The 16,944-nt window shown below is 58.4% G+C and overlaps 1 protein-coding gene across 4 annotated transcripts in view; it reads left to right on the plus strand.

Moving 5' to 3' along the window:
* The window catches only part of ACOX3 (acyl-CoA oxidase 3, pristanoyl), a 37,042-nt gene extending 30,480 nt beyond the window's left edge, over positions 1-6,562 (plus strand). For 2 of the 4 annotated variants that reach the window (XM_026485894.4, XM_044379385.3), the window contains 4 exons: positions 596-663; positions 2,597-2,683; positions 5,317-5,463; positions 6,342-6,562. In XM_026485894.4, coding sequence (XP_026341679.1) covers positions 596-663; positions 2,597-2,683; positions 5,317-5,436 — 275 coding nt within the window. In that variant the 3' untranslated portion in view covers positions 5,437-5,463; positions 6,342-6,562. Of the gene's footprint in view, positions 1-595; positions 664-2,596; positions 2,684-5,316 lie in introns of all 4 variants that reach the window. The other 2 variants (XM_057309918.1, XM_048211872.2) reach the window with 1 other exon arrangement.
* The last annotated feature ends 10,382 nt before the right edge of the window (positions 6,563-16,944 follow it).

A 16,944-nucleotide genomic window follows, 5' to 3' on the forward strand; every position in this document is an offset into this window, starting at 1 on the left:
TCCGCCCCCTACCCCGGACATGTTAATGTTATGACAGCCTGTATATCTGTTCATGTATCTTGGCTTTCTGAAGAGGAAGACTGTCCTACTCCCCTTGCCAGGAACCAGGTTTCCCCCTCAGGGCTGGTGTTGCCCCCACGGAGGCAGTGAGAGCACGTGGCTAGGTTTGTGAGGGGAGAGCGGGCTTCGAACCCAGGAGTGGCGGGATGCGGGGCAGGGGACTGTGTGTTGACATGACAAGCCTGAGGGATGGACAGTTTCCTTCACAAAAATCAAAAGATTCTGCAGCAAATGTGCTCTCAAATGCACAGACCATGTGCCCCACGAGACGCCACGGCAAGCCTACTGTGGTGGTGGTGGTGGTGGTGGTGGAGGTGGAGGTGGTGATGATGATGATGGTGGTAGGAGTGGGGCTGGTGGGAGTCTCCTGACCTCGCTCTGACCTCCTGGCACATACACAGTGATGGGAAAGAGACACGGGGGCCCTGGCCCCAGCCAGCGTGTTCCTGCAGAGGGGAGACCTCACGTAAAGCACTTGGGGGGCCAGTGTGGACTTAGGGTGCCAGACCCAGTGTGACCAGTGCTTTGCTTACAGGGGGCTACTTTGCTGGCGAGCAAGCAGGTAAAATGATCCAGAGCGCCATCCTGGACCTGTGCTCACAGGTGAGCTGCGATCACTCCCATGTCACCACGGTTCCCCCGTGTTATATGTAGCCGCAATGTAGTGACACACACCTTCGCCTCGCACACATTCTTGTGTGTGCAACGCTGAGCAAGAACAGGAAGATTACAAGAAAATATGCCCAAGTCAGAAATCTTAGGCGAAGAGTGAGTTTCAGGGAATGTCTTCCGGTCCATACTCTGTAATACACATTTTACAGCTGCCGTGGTGATTCTCTCCAGCTTTCCAAGGGACTCAGCCTCCAGCTTAAATTCATTTCATGGTATTTTTCTTGTGTATTCTTTTACCTTTGTCACCCAGAAAGGTCACGTGAGCTGAACCCCCACTGTACGCTCTGTCCAGTGGGCCCTTCTGTGGGGTGGACGTATCCCGGAGCCGTGCCGTCCCATCAGTCACTGTGCCCCGCAGCTGTTGGCCGTGGAAGTGTGTCCATGTGACCGAGGGTGTTTATCTTTGATTTTGACGAACACACACGTAAAGGGCCGCACGTGCTGGTGCAGCCAGATTGGGTGACTGTCCTTAGCAGAGTCGTGGCTCCTCTTGGTAGTGAGAAATCGTTTTATCAGCTGTCTGAAATGACTGGTGACATGCCACTCCATTTCTCCCTCTTGGTGCTCAGAGTCGATGTGGTTCCAGGCAGCACCTCGGTGATTGGTTTTAAACCTCTCCCCAGACTCAGTGGCGAGCCCTCGGTCTCCAGGGGTTCTGGATCGGTGTGCGTCTGTGACGGCACCGCTCCCGGGTGTGGCCACGTGTACTTTCTGTCCAGTAAAACCAGTGATCACAGGGTTTCCTAGGTGTGTTCCCCTTGCTCTCAAACACCTGCGTCCTCCAGAACCCACGCATCGCGGCTGTGGCCCAGGCAGGCAGGTGGGCACGTGCACAGTCATGCAGCGGACGCCTCGTCTCCCTCCACCACTGGGGAGTCCCAGGTCCTTGTTGTCACTCTGGGAGGCCTCAGTCAGACAGGTGGAGGGAGCGCCCGCCCCGTCCAGCGGTTCACTTGTGCGTTGTCTGTGGGCGTGTTGGCGTGGCCTCCGCAGAGGGGGCCACTGAGCCGGACCGTTTCCTGCTGTCACGTAGCAGGTGTGCCGACCCCTGTCTAGACAAGGGGCCTTGCTCTGCCAATGGTTCCATCCGAAGTGGGTGGGCTCGTTCATCTGCGAGCCAAGGGCCAGAGGGTGCGTGGCCATGGAGCGAGGAGCGCGTGTGCTAACGAGCAGGCCCCCAGCCACGAAGCTGTGCTCCTCTCCTCTCTCATGTGGACTTGGTTGTTCCGAGCCGGCCAGGTGCTTTCTGTCTGCGTCGCTGAAACCATCCCACTCCAGGGCTCTGGTCGGTGCAGCCAGGGCACGTCACAATTATTTTAAGAAAAAAGAATGTTTTTGCATCCAGAAAGTTCTTGGGAGTCTTCTCATATAAAGTCCACGTGTCGTAGTGAAGAGCCGCTTGCACAAGGGGATGGGGAGTCATAAAACCATCGCGCACCAGACAGCCTTTGTAGGACAGCTTTCCTAGGCGCCCATAAACACCTTCCCCGGCACATTGTTTCCGGACATGTTTTCCTCCGCTGGAAAGGCAGCTGCCCAGGTCAGGCAGGGTTCAGACACAAATCTGAGGACGCTAGCCGGCTAGCGAGCTGCTGAGCCACTCTTGACGAGCAGCCCCTACCTTACTGAAAAACAGTTAATGCACAGCCAGTCTTGAGTGATTAGCGACATGGAGAAAATATTCAGACACACACCAAGGGAATGTGTGACGTGGGCCCATGAGAAGATAATGGGTTAGTAATCAAGCCACGCACGCTACCATTGCTAGCGGGGTGTAGCAACAGACGGCCGGCGCTCTGTTTCTCAGCGGTCGCCATGGAGATTTCTGGGGGTTGCCAAGCGAATGGACTTTGTTTTCCAACAGCTGAAAGATGATGCGGTTGCCCTGGTGGACGTGATCGCCCCTCCCGACTTTGTCCTGGACTCACCGATTGGCAGAGCCGACGGCGAGGTGAGTCCCCCTATGGCCGGGTGGGAAACGCTGCACGTCCGAGCGCCAGCGGGGGCTGCTCTGGGGGCTGCCGGTGGTTGCTGCCGAGCCTGAGATGATGGCGTGGGCCAGGAGCGCCCTGGCGCCTTCCGGAACGTTGTCACGCTCGGGCAGCAGTGGAGGGAGCGGCCAGGGGAGGTTGGGGTGGTCTGGGGCGAGTTAGCCGCACCCCAGCCTGTCTTCCTCTGAGATGTGGGCTGGCGGCAACACCCTCGTAGGGCCGGCGTGCTGCGGTCAGCATAAGCCCCTGCTGAGTGCGGCCCTGCGGCGGTCCCCCTGCTCGCACACCCCCAGGGACCCTTCCCAGTGCTGGGTCTTCCTGACGTCTTAGTGCTGGTTCCTGACCCTTTCCATCAACCGCCCACTCACCCCTGGTACTTTCACTTCCCAGCAGCCCCCACTTGGCTCTCCCCCGATCTCTCTTGCCCCGCCGTGCTCCAGGATGATTTCTTCAAGTGGTCTCGCCAGGCCGCTCCTCTGTAGAGCCCTCCACCAACATCCCTCATCCCCGAACCTGCACACACACCCCTTCCCAGACCCCCAGCCCGGGCGGCCTGACCTCTGTCTGCCTGGCTCTCCAGGGTCGTTTTATGCTGAGCTCCTCTTTCCTGCTGGACTCCAGCTGCACCGTCCCCCTCTGTTCTTCTATTACGCTAGGCTTTCCCACCACAGGGCCTTTGTATCTGCTGTTCCTGCTGCCTGGAGCACTTCTTTCCATTGCATCTCAGCAGAACGCTGCCTCCTAGCTCTTCTCTGAGGCGGGTGCCCCCACCTAGTCCTGCCGTGGGACCATTGCGGTCTCATTCCTGAGCCCACTCCTCTCCCTACGTGCTGCGGGACACTCAGGGGGCTGCTCCCCACCTTCCAGCAGTGCGCCCCCTGCAGGTTCTTGTTGCTGTGTTACCACTGGCCTGAGGTCTCACAGACTGGGACCCCCCCCTCCTCCCCGGCCCCCAAGGCCACGTTCCTTGTGCCGAAACACCGCTTTCAACTCAGGCTCTGTTTCGGTGGAGATTGAACGTAAGGGGGCAGGAGCCCCGACTGTGGCCCAGCCCAGGCCACACCTGGGGTTGGGATGATGTACTGGGCCCTGGAGTGGGCAGGACAGAAGTCCCCAGGCCGGCATGGGGACAGTTCCATCTGTGGAGGCCCGCTGTCCTCTGGCCCCCTCCCACACGATGTCTGTTACACACCCACTTTGCCAGGGAGAAACCCAACATCCGGAGAAGCCGGGTGGCCTGCCCACAGCTGCCCAGCCAGGAAGCAGCAAGGCAAGGATGTGGGTAGAGATCTACCACCTGGAGAGAAGACAGGAGACTGGACCTCGGTCCCCAGTGTGTCCAGGGCCCCAGTGGGCGCACGCAGGAGGACGTGCCAATAAGGCCGTGGGAGAGGGGCTGGCCTCTGCCCATGGGGGCGCTTAGCAGGCTCCAGGCTGGCAGGCACTCGAGGAGGACCCGGACATGGCTTCATGCGTGGCCCCGAGCCCCCGGGAGGGTTAGTGGGTGTGGAAGGAGCCAGAGCAGCTGGCATACTGGAGCCCTGTGCGTGCGTGCCCCGCAGAGGCAGCCCGGCTCCCGGCAGGAGAGCGGCCGGTTCGCAAGAGCCCGTGCCTGTGCCGCGGGCTCTTCGTGGCTCCGGATTCCACCATGGAACCCCAGAGCCTCACCCGGCAGGCAGGTGTGTGTGGCACGCGTGTCAGCCAGCTGCTGCTAGATCAGAAGTGCATTGTAAGTGAGCAAACACGGCTGCCCGCGGTTATGTAAGCGACCATTCCCTGCGGCGTCGTGCTCTGAATTGCGATTCGTAACCTGTGGGGAGAGAGTGAGCCTGATGTCCCTGTGGGAGTGCGCAGAGCCGTGTGGGAGGGCCCAGGAGCCCACTCAGCACGTGCAGGGACAGTGGCTTCTTCAAGTAAGGAGCACGTGACTGGCTCAGTGGTCCAGCACGCAACTCTTGATCTCAGGTTGTAAGTTCAAGCTCCGCGTTGGGTGTGGAGCTTGCTTAAAAAAAATAAAATAAAACTTGTCAAGGCCAGGTGGGTACACAGGACGCCGTTCCCTGTCTCGTGGACTGGAGACCTGTCAGCCTGGGCTCCGTGTTTGGGGTGGATGAAGAACTGGTCAGCAGCTCCTGTGATGTGCACGGCCTCCTTCTAGGGGAGAAGCTGCTCTCCTTTCCCGCGGGGCAGCCCGGCGGGAAGGGTTCGGTGTGAGCGTGCTGGAGCTGGCCCAGAGGGGCAGGCGACGGGGCCGGTGTGCGGGTGCCCACCCTGCCGGGCAGGGGAGAGGGCTCGTTTCCGAGCAGACAGCTAGCGCTCACCTGCAGAGCCCGCGCGGGCCTCCCCCAATGAGAGTTCCCGGAGAAAAGAACACGTACAGAGCTGTTGTCATAAACGTGTTTTAAAGTATTACGTGTTTCCAGTTGTTTTCTGTTAGAAAAAAAGATTGATGTAAATTAAATCATCTTAAAAATTTCTAAAAAGTGACAAGTGGATTTTCTGTTTTGAACAAAAGCTTGTGAGGGGATCTGCGTCTGTCCCCTCGGCTGTGTGAGGGGCCTTGTTTATTCACGTATGTGCTTATTTTCCATAGCTCTATAAAAACCTCTGGACCGCTGTCCTTCTGGAAAGCAAAGTGCTGGAGAGGCCGTCGTGGTGGTCGGAGTTTTCCGTCAATAAGCCTCGTGTAGGAAGTTTGAAATCAAAGCTGTAGCCACACGGCTCGTCCAGCGCAGTCTAGGTGAGGCCGAGGAAGACTTTGACCTCACAGCCTTGTTCCGGGCGATATGGGAAATGCTGCCGCTTTCCAAGCACACCTCTGTCCGTCCCGCGCCGGCCTCTCCCCGGCCTCTCCCCGGCCTCTGCCCCGGCCTCTCCCGGCCTCTCCCCGGCCTCTCCCCTGGCCTCTCCTCGGCCTCTCCCCGGCCTCTCCCCGGCTTCTCCCAGCCTCTCCCCGGCCTCTCCCCCGGCCTCTCCCCCGGCCTCTCCCGGCCTCTCCCCGGCTTCTCCCGGCCTCTCCCCGGCCTCTCCCCCGGCATCTCCCCCGGCCTCTCCCCCGGCCTCTCCCGGCCTCTCCTCGGCCTCTCCTCGGCCTCTCCCCGGCCTCTCCTCGGCCTCTCCCGGCCTCTCCCCCGGCCTCTCCCCCGGCCTCTCCCCGGCCTCTCCCCCGGCCTCTCTCCGGCCTCTCCCCGGCCTCTCCCCCGGCTTCTCCTGGCCTCTCCTGGCCTCTCCTTGGCCTCTCCCCCGGCCTCTCCCCGGCCTCTCCCCCGGCCTCTCCCCCGGCCTCTCCCCGTCCTCTCCCCCGGCCTCTCCCCGGCCTCTCCCCCGGCTTCTCCCGGCCTCTCCTTGGCCTCTCCCCCGGCCTCTCCCCGGCATCTCCCCGGCCTCTCCCCCGGCCTCTCCCCGGCCTCTCCCCCGGCCTCTCCCCGGCCTCTCCCCCGGCCTCTCCCCTGGCCTCTCCCCGGCCTCTCCCCCGGCCTCTCCTCGGCCTCTCCCCAGCCGCACAGGGAGGGCTCCCCCCACAAGGCACAGGGCGGACGCCTCCGCCACATTTGCTGCGTGCAAAGAAAATAGTATGATCACCTTTTCCTGAAGGACTGTCTTTCTTCTGATAATTAGGACTCTGCCCGTGCTGTGTGCACAGGCCAGAGAGGAGGCCACATGCTCACAACCAGGGCTTTCCAGTCCCAAGATTCCTTACAAAGCCCTGCTTCGCTAAGTGCTTCACGATGCCAATCTGATTCTTTGTTAACTAGTTTGACTTTATCATGTAATTAAATCCTACCTGAATGATGTAATTTGAGATTTCTAAGGAGAATAAAATCTATTTTGTGTGGAAATCGCAGTTTCCATCAAGGAAATGTTTCCAAAGAAAATAAATGCGTCACACGGGTCTGGTCAGTTTAAGGTCCTGAGCTGCCGGCCGCGCGCAGCCCTTCATTCCGGTTTGCAGCTCGGATCCGGCTGTTCGGCCGTCAGCAGGGTGCCCAGCGCTGCTCGGCGGCTCCCGGCCCCGTGGGCGAGTGCGCCTGCCATCCGGTGGAGGCCAGGTCAGAGGGGGACGAACACCCACCCGGTCGCTCATGGGTCCCCGCTCAGCACGACCAGCTCGCGGGTTCCTCTGTCATCAGCAGCCACTCTGTCGCCTCGGAGCGCAGCAGGCAGACGGGACCCAGGCCCCCCGAGGAGCGCAGGTGGTGCCCAGGGACCGGGGAAGGCTTATCTCCAAATAGCTCCGAGTGCCACTGAGCACGGGAAGGGCGGGGGCAGGACCTGTTTTTAAAGACTGAATTTCCAGCTTTGGGAACTACCGGAGTAGTTCCTTCACTTCTAAAGCCTCAGCACGCCTAGAAAAGGGGAACCTGACCCCACCCTGGACCCTGCAGGGTGGCCAGGAGCGAGTGAGTGGGTAAGAGGGGCTGCTTTTATTGAGCACCTACTCTATGCAGGGACCTTGTCGTCACCATTCCTGGACCCATAGACAGCCGGGTGGGAGGAGTCGGACAGGCACGCCCATTTTACAGGTGAGAAAACTGACCCTGAAAGCCTCGGTCACCACCGTGACCCAAACACGGCCAGGAAGTGGTCTGGCCCAGAGTGCAGGCACGAGCAGCCGTCCTGATGTTCTGGGCCCAGCACGGGGCCAGCTCAGAGCAGGCAGGTGCTGGTATCAGGGTCGTAGCTTTTACTGGGGACAGTCCCACCCTAGTGTAATGCTCCGCGGGGCGGGTGGTTCCACCAGCAGCAGCAAGCAGCTGCCCCGGGTCCAGCGAGCTGCACCGGGGGACACAGCTCATGGTGCTGTTAGCGTCCCGCGTGCAGGTTCTCGGAGGAATTGTTGCATTGTTGCGCCCGTCCTTCGGGAACCACGGACAGCGGCTGGCACGCCCCACAGCCTGCAGACGCCGGCGGTGAAGCCGGCACGCGGCCGTCGGGCTCTATTTCAGGAATGTAGAATGTGTCAAAGAGGAAAATGTCACAGCTCCACTCTCAGCGATAACCACTGCTTACACATCATGTTCTCTGGGGCCAGAGGACACAGAATTGGGTTCACTGTGGTCTCGGGTTCCTGCCGGGTTTGCCCCATGCCGCTCAGGCCGGAACGTTGACTGCCTTGTGCCCCCTGCTTGGGGCCCAGTGGACAGTTCATCCCATCTTCTGGTGGCGTCCTGGTGCACCCCAGTCCTGAGGCCCTCTGTGTGTCGGGCACTCGTGCGTGAGTGTGTGTGTGTGTGTGTGTGTTAGAGAGAGAGAGAGAGAGTGATTTTCCTAACAGAGCATGGGGCCATCCTCTAGTCTCCTTTTCTAGCTGAAGGGCATTTCTCAGGCATTGCCCTGTCGCGCAGCACGGACCTACGAGATTAACAAGCCTCCCGAGGGACGTAGAGAGACTCTGCTTGGAGCAGCTCTGTGCACAGTCAGCTCCTGGCCGGCGGCTGGCCAGGACCAGCGCCTTGAGGGTGGGACTTGTGATACCGCCACGAGTCAGAGGTGGTACAGCCAGCGTGGGCAAGCACAGTGTGAGAGCCGGGGAGGGCCAGGAGGCGCCCCCGATGAAACAGCACGAACGACAGAATCCACTTCGATCCGCACTTGTCAGCGTTGAAATGGGCTAACAAGGAAGGCCTGGCCCGCAGACCGCCAGTGCTGGAGAGTTCTCACACCATTCGCAGGAAGACACCTGCCTTTCCCGCTCCGTCGCCCGTCCCAGCCGTGTCCTCCTGGTTCCGGTCTGGGTGGTGAAGGAACACAGGCGACGCCAGGGCAGGTGCGCTCTCCCTGCTCCCTACTGAGGGTGAGCACGTCTTCCCAACTACTTGCAGGCTATCTCTGCGTGCTCTGTGATGATTGCCACTCTCGATTTTTGTCTAACAGAGCCTGTAGTTTTCACAGTATTCTGCTGATTTTAAAAATACTCTTTACATATTAAGAACAATAAACCTGGGACCTACGTTTATCTATTAGTTTTCCTCATTCATCCTTTGCCTTTTGATTGTATTAATTTTTTCTTTTTTTTTTTTTTAAAGATTTTACTTCTTTATTTGACAGCGACAGCCAGCGAGAGAGGGAACACAAGCAGGAGGAGTGGGAGAGGAAGAAGCAGGCTCCCAGAGGAGGAGCCCGATGTGGGGCTCGATCCCAGAACACTGGGATCACGCCCTGAGCTGAAGGCAGACGCTTAACGACTGTGCCACCCAGGCGCCCCTAATTTTTTTCTTTTTGTTTTTTTTTTTTTAAAGATTTTATTTATTTGACAGAGATAGAGACAGCCAGCGAGAGAGGGAACACAAGCAGGGGGAGTGGGAGAGGAAGAAGCAGGCTCCCAGCAGAGGAGCCCGATGTGGGACTCGATCCCGGAACGCCGGGATCACGCCCTGAGCCGAAGGCAGATGCTTTAACGACTGCGCCACCCAGGCGCCCCTAATTTTTTTCTTTTTGATTTAACATAAAGTTGAAAATAAAATGTGAAATCTTATATATAGAAAACTAAGACTCTTCCCTGCTTCATCCTTTGAGGTCATGCTTGGAATGTTCTCTCCCACACCAAGATTATTTCTACTCTCCTCTGTTTCTCTCAGACTGTATCAGCAGTACTCAGTCGACCGGGAATTGACTTTGAGATACGGTGTGTAGAAGGGATCCCAGATGGCTGGCCCCTCGGCACTGCCCTACCCAGAAGTACCACCTGCAGGAAATGCAGAATCACGGATGTTCTGGGCCCATTTCTACCCTTTTCTATTTTATTGTCTTTTCTCACATCGGCTGCTACGGTTTCCATTATCGTGGCTTTCATACTTTCAGTAACCTTTGGAGCAGCCAAAACCTCTCTCATCTCTTAAAAAAAAAGTCTTAGACATGTGAACTTTGGTATTATTTTGTCAAATTTGGTGCTCTCCCTTCCCAAGATTAATGAAAGATTCTTTGGAATTGGGGGGTTTTGTTTCATCTATGGATTACTATCAGGAGAATTTATATCTTCATGGGAGTCGTCTTTCCATCTGAGACCATTTTTTCATTTTGTTTTTAGTAAAAAACTATCTTGCTTTGGTATATTCACTTTGTAACTAGTCACTTTTTAAAAAACCTTAGTTATAATCGTCTTATATTGATTCTCTTTGGTTTTCCTTCTATGTCATTGGCCAGATGGTTTGGCCATTGTCCTTCCAAAACTTTTACCGGTCATTTAGCCTTCTGGCTAGCGTCTGCTTGTCCCACCGGAACAGTCTCCTTACAGGTGACGGTGGGCGCCACTGTCCGGCCTCAGACGTTCAGACTTTGCCTTCCGTGGTTTGCACTGGTGCGACGCTGCGTGGGGGAGGGATCGCGAAGACGGACAAAGGCAGACGACCAAGCCAGGGACCTTCTCTCTGGGCCGACACCCAGGCGTGTGCTTATGGCTGGAAATCCGACTCCCCGAGGCCACAGGCTGTGGAGTGGGAGTCTTCGCCCCTGGGTGCCGACTAGGAGCCAGCCTCCGGTGGCTCTGTGGGGCCGGCTGAGCGGATGCAAATGGAAACCACCAGAGCATCAAGAATACAATAAAAACCTGCCCAAACCCCGTCATCATTCTTGAGAGCCCATTAACATTTTGGGATTGAGGACTGCCTTGTGGCCACTAAGGTTCTTGATGGCAGTTGGGCCCTCCGTTATCAGGGGCCGTGTCATTGACATTTGGGGACCATCCCTTTTGATGTGCTTCCGATAGCCTGGCCTCAGCTCTAATCACGTTTCCCCTGGTCTGTTTTATCCCCCACGAAAGATTGAAGGTCGTCTTGCCCTTGGGACCACCCCTTCCACGCAGTCAGCGTCTCCCCAGCACCCAGCTACCCGGGAACCACGCAAGGCTGTGCATCCTACTTGCAAGAGTCCTTTCTGTGTGACGGGGCTCACGCCGCTGTTTGGACATTGGCCAGACTCCACGGGGAATGTGTCCTGCCAGACGGCGGGCCCCGTCAGAAGACAACAGGACGCCACACAGCTGTAGGCAGCGGCCTCAGGGTGCGTGAGCCACCAGCTGCCTAACCGCTCCCGACATGCAAGCTATGCCAACAGACCCCCTGCCGACCCGGAGCACCAGTGCCAGACCGGCCCCCTGGCACCCCACAACAGCTCAGCCAGGCAGCTCCTGCTGCACCCACGGGAGGTCCACTCTCCATGGGGAGCAGGAAGGCGTCCCCCCTCCGGATGGGGGACTCCTGGCCACGTGGTGCAGCCCAGCAATCCCACGCAGCCCCTGGTTTGCTTACAGCCACTTGCCATCCCTGAAGCTGATATCCGGGGACTTTTCCTGGGCTGTGGGCGTTGATCCTCAGTCCAGGAGGTCTGGAAGGCTCAGAAGGTCCCAGGTTCCTAACAGCTGCCCGGAAACCGCCCCATCCCATCCCTTCCGGTGCAAGGACTGACCTCAGCTAGTTCCTGTCCCACCAGACCGCCCAGTGGCCCAGGGAGGAGGCTCGGCTTTGTGATGGCCAGAGGAAGGCAGTGCTGGTCCGTGAGATGGCGCGTGAGCACGGGTACCCTTCACACACTTGCTCACAGGAGTAGGGTTGCCAGTCTCTTGAGCAAGGAGGCCCACGCTGTTTGTAAGAGAAAACTTGACTATAGTCTGACAGAGGCCAGAGGCTTGGGGTGTGAAAACCAGACATGAGGCTCGCCCTGGATGTGTGTTCCAGGTGCGCTAACGCCGTTTGCAAACATTGCTCGCATCTCTCGAAAGTCTTCATCTTTACTCCAGAGCAAGGCTTGTAAAAACAAAATAAGTTTTCAGGAACGTTTTCTTAGGTCATCATCCTTAAAAACCCCGGCCTGGTGTTCTTTCTGGCAGCCGGGAGAGGTGGGCGGCAGCATCTGCAGACGACCAGCTTCGGAGTTAGGACCAGGTGCAAGTCCTGTGGGGTTGGTCACCGGCTGTGAGGCCTTGGGCCCATTTCTCAACTTCCCTAAAGGTGTTTGCACCTTCTTAAGTCGAGACACCTGTTTGCCGGGTTGCAGGGGCTGATTGAGGGAATCCACGGCTCGCTGGCCTGGACCCTTGTGGCCGGGCCTGGGAATCTGCACTTCTGTCGGCACTGTGGGCAATTGCGACGTGCAGAGTCTGAAGACCAGCACCTCTGTTAGGGGCCTGAGTTCCGGGGAGAACGGAGGCGGGTCCGTGGCCCTGGGGACGGGGAGGATCCACCCCATGGCCCCTGTAAAGATGCCAAGATGAGGAATGACCATGTGTTCCCACCAGATGCCCACATGCGCCCAGAGGCCAGCTCTGCTCTTGGCCTCCAGCCCTCCTGCCTCAAAAGAGGGTCTTTGTCGGGGACCAGGCTGCCCGTAGCAGGAGCTCCCTGCGGCTCCAGGCGGGCCCTTCTCTGTGGCTCCTGGGCCTGGCTCTTTGTCTCTGTGTGGGTACCCCTCGACACCCAGCCATCCACTGTCCACCTGGCCTGGGTGCATGCTTCACTCCCCCCGAGTGCTGCCCGCGGCTGGCTGCCCGCATGGCTTTCCAACCCCAGGATGGCCGCTGGGCACCACACCCAAGCCTGGCTCTCTCTGTGTCATTCCTTGGTGCTTCTGTGTGGACGTGGGCGTAGAGTTGGCAGGAGATGTACTTCCCACTGGCGTCACAGTGGCCCGTCACTTTCCCTGCCCAGCTATCAGCCTTTTGCCAGAAGGAATTTCATGACATTCCTCCTCCAACATGTCATAGCCCAAATTCCCTGGATAGCACTGCTTGGTTTGTGGTCAGTCTTCCCACCAGTCTGGAACCTTGTTGAAGTCAGGGATGGGGCCTGAATCCTCTGTTGTCTTTAGCTCTGAAGCACAAGGCCACTCATGGGAAGTGCTTGGCAAGCACTGGAGGGAGGCATGGATGGGTGGGTGGATGGATGGATGGGTGGATGGCTGGATGGGTGGGTGGGTGGGTGGATGGATGGGTGGGTGGATGGATGGATGGGTGGATGGATGGATGGGTGGGTGGGTGGGTGGGTGGATGGATGGGTGGGTGGATGGGTGGGTGGGTGGGTGGGTGGATGGGTGGGTGGATGAGTGGGTGGGTGGGTGGGTGGGTGGATGGGTGGGTGGATGGGTGGGTGGGTGGGTGGGTGGATGGATGGGTGGGTGGATGGATGGATGGATGGGTGGGTGGATGGATGGGTGGGTGGGTGGATGGATGGGTGGATGGATGAGTGGGTGGGTGGATGGATGGATGGGTGGATGGGTGGATGGATGGATGGATGGATGGATGAGTGGGTGGGTAGATGGGTGGGTGAATGGATGGACAGATGAATGAGTGAGTTAAATGAAAAAGATAAATGAGCAAATACATGTGAAGAAATGAATTAATGAATGAGTAAAGGAAAGGTTTGGGTGGGTCTAGATATTGCAGAGGGAAGGAGGACCAATTTGGCCCCAAGTTCCTTAGTGACAGCTTTGAGAGCCATTGTCTCATCACTCCATCAAGTGGGGCTGCTCACCATATGAGACATTGTCTTTCCTGTCACCACCCTGGGCTTGTGCTGTTGCCTCAACCCTGATGTTAGCTCCCTTCCCGCCCCTGGGACCCTTCCAGCTCCACTGCTGGCTGCAGCTCCTGGTTAGCCCCCCCCAACCCTCCGTGGTGGGCCTGCCTCCCCTCTGCACCCCTGTGACCAGGGACAGGAGTCGTGTTGAGCCCCTTCTAGGCCCCCGCCTGTGCGGTGCTGGGTGGAGGGAGCAGTGAGCAGAGGGACAGATGCATCCTTCGCCCTGAGGATGGCTGGAGTCCCATGTCTAGCAGGCACACCATGTGGACAGCCTCCAAACTAATGTGGAGCGGTAAGACTAGACAGAGCTCGGGGGCCAGTGAGAGACCCATTTTTCATTTTGCAATATCATTGCAGTTGAAATTCTTTAAAAATCATCACAAGGAAAAAAAGCATGAGCCAGTCCTGTTACATGAACAAATATTTCCAGCGATGCTCACTTGCCAGCTTCAGTGACTGGGGATTGTTTAAGGCACGTGTGTCTACTCCGTATAGAATGTCACGCACAGGGGCACCTGGGTGGCACAGCGGTTAAGCGTCTGCCTTCAGCTCAGGGCGTGATCCCGGCGTTATGGGATCGAGCCCCACATCAGGCTCCTCCACTATGAGCCTGCTTCTTCCTCTCCCACTCCCCCTGCTTCTGTTCCCTCTCTCGCTGGCTGTCTCTATCTCTGTCAAATAAATAAATAAAATCTTAAAAAAAGAAAAAAGAATGTCACGCACAGTATGACTGAACGCGGGATAAAGGTTTTGTGAGCACAAACGTCACAACAGGCTGAGGAAGCTGCCGTCGCCCATGCTCGGCCTTCGTCACGCGGCGCAGCATGCTGGCCTTCCATGGTGACACGTGCAGGAGGGGACCTGCGGATGAGCGGATCCAGGAAGGGGTGGAGGAGGGGAGCTCGGCAAGAAGGACTCCGAAAAGTCCCAGGTCTTCTCTTGTGGCATAGTGCTTCCAATCTCAGCTTTTATGTCCTCCTTCCCCGAAGAAACAGCCACACGGTGTTACGGCTGAACTGTTTCCCCCAAATCCATATGCGAAGCCCTCACCACCAGCACCTCAAAATGTGACCATATTTGCAGGTGGGGCCTTTACAGAGGCGATGACAGTAAAATGAAGTCCTGGGGGGGGGGTCCTGATCCAGAGCGACAGGTGTCCCTGTAAGAAGAGGAGACTGGGACACAGACATGCGGAGGAACAACCATGTGAGGACCCGGGGAGAGGACAGCCGTCCACACGCCAGACAGAGAGGCCTCGGGGGAAACCAACTTGCTCACGCCTGGAACTCGGACTTCCAGCCTCCGGGAGCGTGAGGAGAGAAGTTTCTGTTGTTCAGGTTCTGTTCTGTGGGTCTGGAAGCCTGAGCAAGCCAGGGCACAAGCATTCATTCCTTGTGTGATCTCTGTGGGTCCCAGCCAACAGCTGGACAGTTCTACCCATTTCAGATAAGGAAACTGAGGCACTGAGTGGCTTGGGGGCTGGCCCAGTGTCCCTCTGGCTGTGGGGCACAGGCACGCAGGGATGTGGATTCCGGCTTCCGGTTCAGCTGCCCAGAGGGAAAAGGCTAGGGAAATAAAGGGAAATGCGTGTGTCCGGGGAAGGCATGGGGCCTGTGGACACTGGATAATGTGGATGTCCACAGGGAGGCGGGCTGGCTGGAGAATCAGCGTCCACTCGGCGCCTGCTGCACAGCCAGTGTCAGAGTGAGGAAGTGGGCCCTGAGTCAGGCAGCAGCCCAGGGTCAGGAGCTGGGTGCAAACTCAGGTCCCCCTGCTCCAGAGCGCACTGGGCTGCCGGCTGTTCACCACCCACACGTCACCAGGTCCAGGAAGTAGTGACCGTCCCCATTCTCCAGATGACGATACTGATATTTGGAGAGCCTGAGTGACAAGCCTGCAGCCCCAGGTGCCCCCACAGTCCCCTTGGGAGGGGCTCCCATGGGCCAGGGCCCCTCGGGGCAGACGTTCTCCTAGTCCGGAGGTGGCACCGGGACCCCCGTGTGCCAGAAAGAGCAAAAGGACAATTGCCGCCTTGTGTTCGTCTGAGTGCTCTGTGGGAAGCTCTTCTCTCTAGAAGGTTCATTCCCCTCCCCCAGCCCCCAGGCCCTTCCAGGCACATTTCTGAAGTCCATGGAGATACCGGGACGTACCAGGGGCCACAGAACACAAGCTGGTGGTTTTTTCTGGAGGGTTTGGGGGTGGGCAGGGGGGTGTTAAAGATTCGTGGAAGACTCTGTTACAGAATAGAAAGCACGAGACTTTGGGATATCCAGTCCTCATAGGGCCCCTGAAGAACAGGGCGTCCAGTTGGTGGCCCCCAGGTGCGCTCACGCACTTGCAGTCAGGTAAGCCGTGGGGGGTGCGAGGACCTGGGTTTACAGCCAGGCAAACCCTCCTCCCAGAGAGGCAGGCAGTGCTGGGACAGGGCACTCGGGGACAGGAGGCCACAGAAGCCTCACCTCTGCACCCCTCCTACTTCCTGTCTGCAGCCACAGTGACTGTGATGATGGGGATGACAGCTCTGCGGATGGAGCCCGGCCCCACCCCTGCCTGGCTGCCCCACGCGGCTCAGGCAGCCGAGACATGGCTTTGCTCAGAAAGCCATGACACTCGCCCAGCCAGGGGGACACACAGCCCCTTGTGGGGACAGGAGGGAAGCAGGGCGGGCGTCTTGCCCACCTGCTGGCATCAGACAGGCGTCTGATCTGTGTTTGCTCCCTGTCTTCCGCAGCCAGGCTGGAGAAGTGCCTCCTTCACCGGCTGCCAAGGAGGGATCATTTCCTTTCCCTGCTGCGCTTCAGGACCACTGTGGTTTCCACAGATGCCGGCCTCCGGCCAGGTACCACGCTTCCCGAGGCCACCTTGAAAACTACCGGTTGTATATGAGCTCCGGGAGGCATGAGAGGCTGCTGCAGCCAGCACCCATCAGGACCCACATCCCTCAGCCCCTCCCATATCCACTCAGCTCCTCCCACATCTACTAGCCCCTCCCACATCCACCAACCCCTCCCACATCCACCAGCCCCTCCCACATCCACTCAGCTCCTCGGAGACCCGAGATCCGCCAGCCCCACTCCCCTCATCCACCCTGTCCCATCCCTACTTATCCACTCGGCCCCTCCCCAGCTTCACTCAACTCCACCTATATCCATCCAGATCCACCCCCTTCATCCACCCAGCCCCTCCCCAACTCCATCCCACCCCTGTCCCATAACACCAGCCCCTCCCACATCCATCTCGCCCCTCCCCAACTCCATCCCCCCCACCTTCTTCCATCCCCTCCCACGTCCGCCCAGACCCACATCCATCAGCCCCTCCCACGTCCACCAGCCCCTCCCACACCACCCAGCACCCCCTCCCCCCCCTCCCCTGGCCTCTCCTCCCCATTTACCCAGCACCCCCACATCCACGGAGCAGGGATGACTATCTCTTCGCTCATGCCAGATGTGCAGGCGTGTCCTTCCTGCGTCCCTGCCCTCTCAGCTGCTGTCACTTCTTCCTGAGTGCCCTCTGTCCCAGATCCACACCTCAGTCACCACTGCCCCTCTGTTCAGAGCCCATCCCTCCTCCGAGTCTCTCCGGGGCTCAGTCCAACACAACCTTAACCCTGTCCCAACCCAGAGGCTTCCAGGGCGCCCTCTGCCCTGGGGCAAGAGCCTGAACTTCCGGCTTCCCTCCCGCTGCTGCCCGCAGCCCCTCTGCAGACAGCT

The sequence above is a fragment of the Ursus arctos genome, unplaced genomic scaffold (genome assembly GCF_023065955.2).
Source record: "Ursus arctos isolate Adak ecotype North America unplaced genomic scaffold, UrsArc2.0 scaffold_9, whole genome shotgun sequence".
Taxonomy (NCBI): Eukaryota; Metazoa; Chordata; class Mammalia; order Carnivora; family Ursidae; genus Ursus; species Ursus arctos.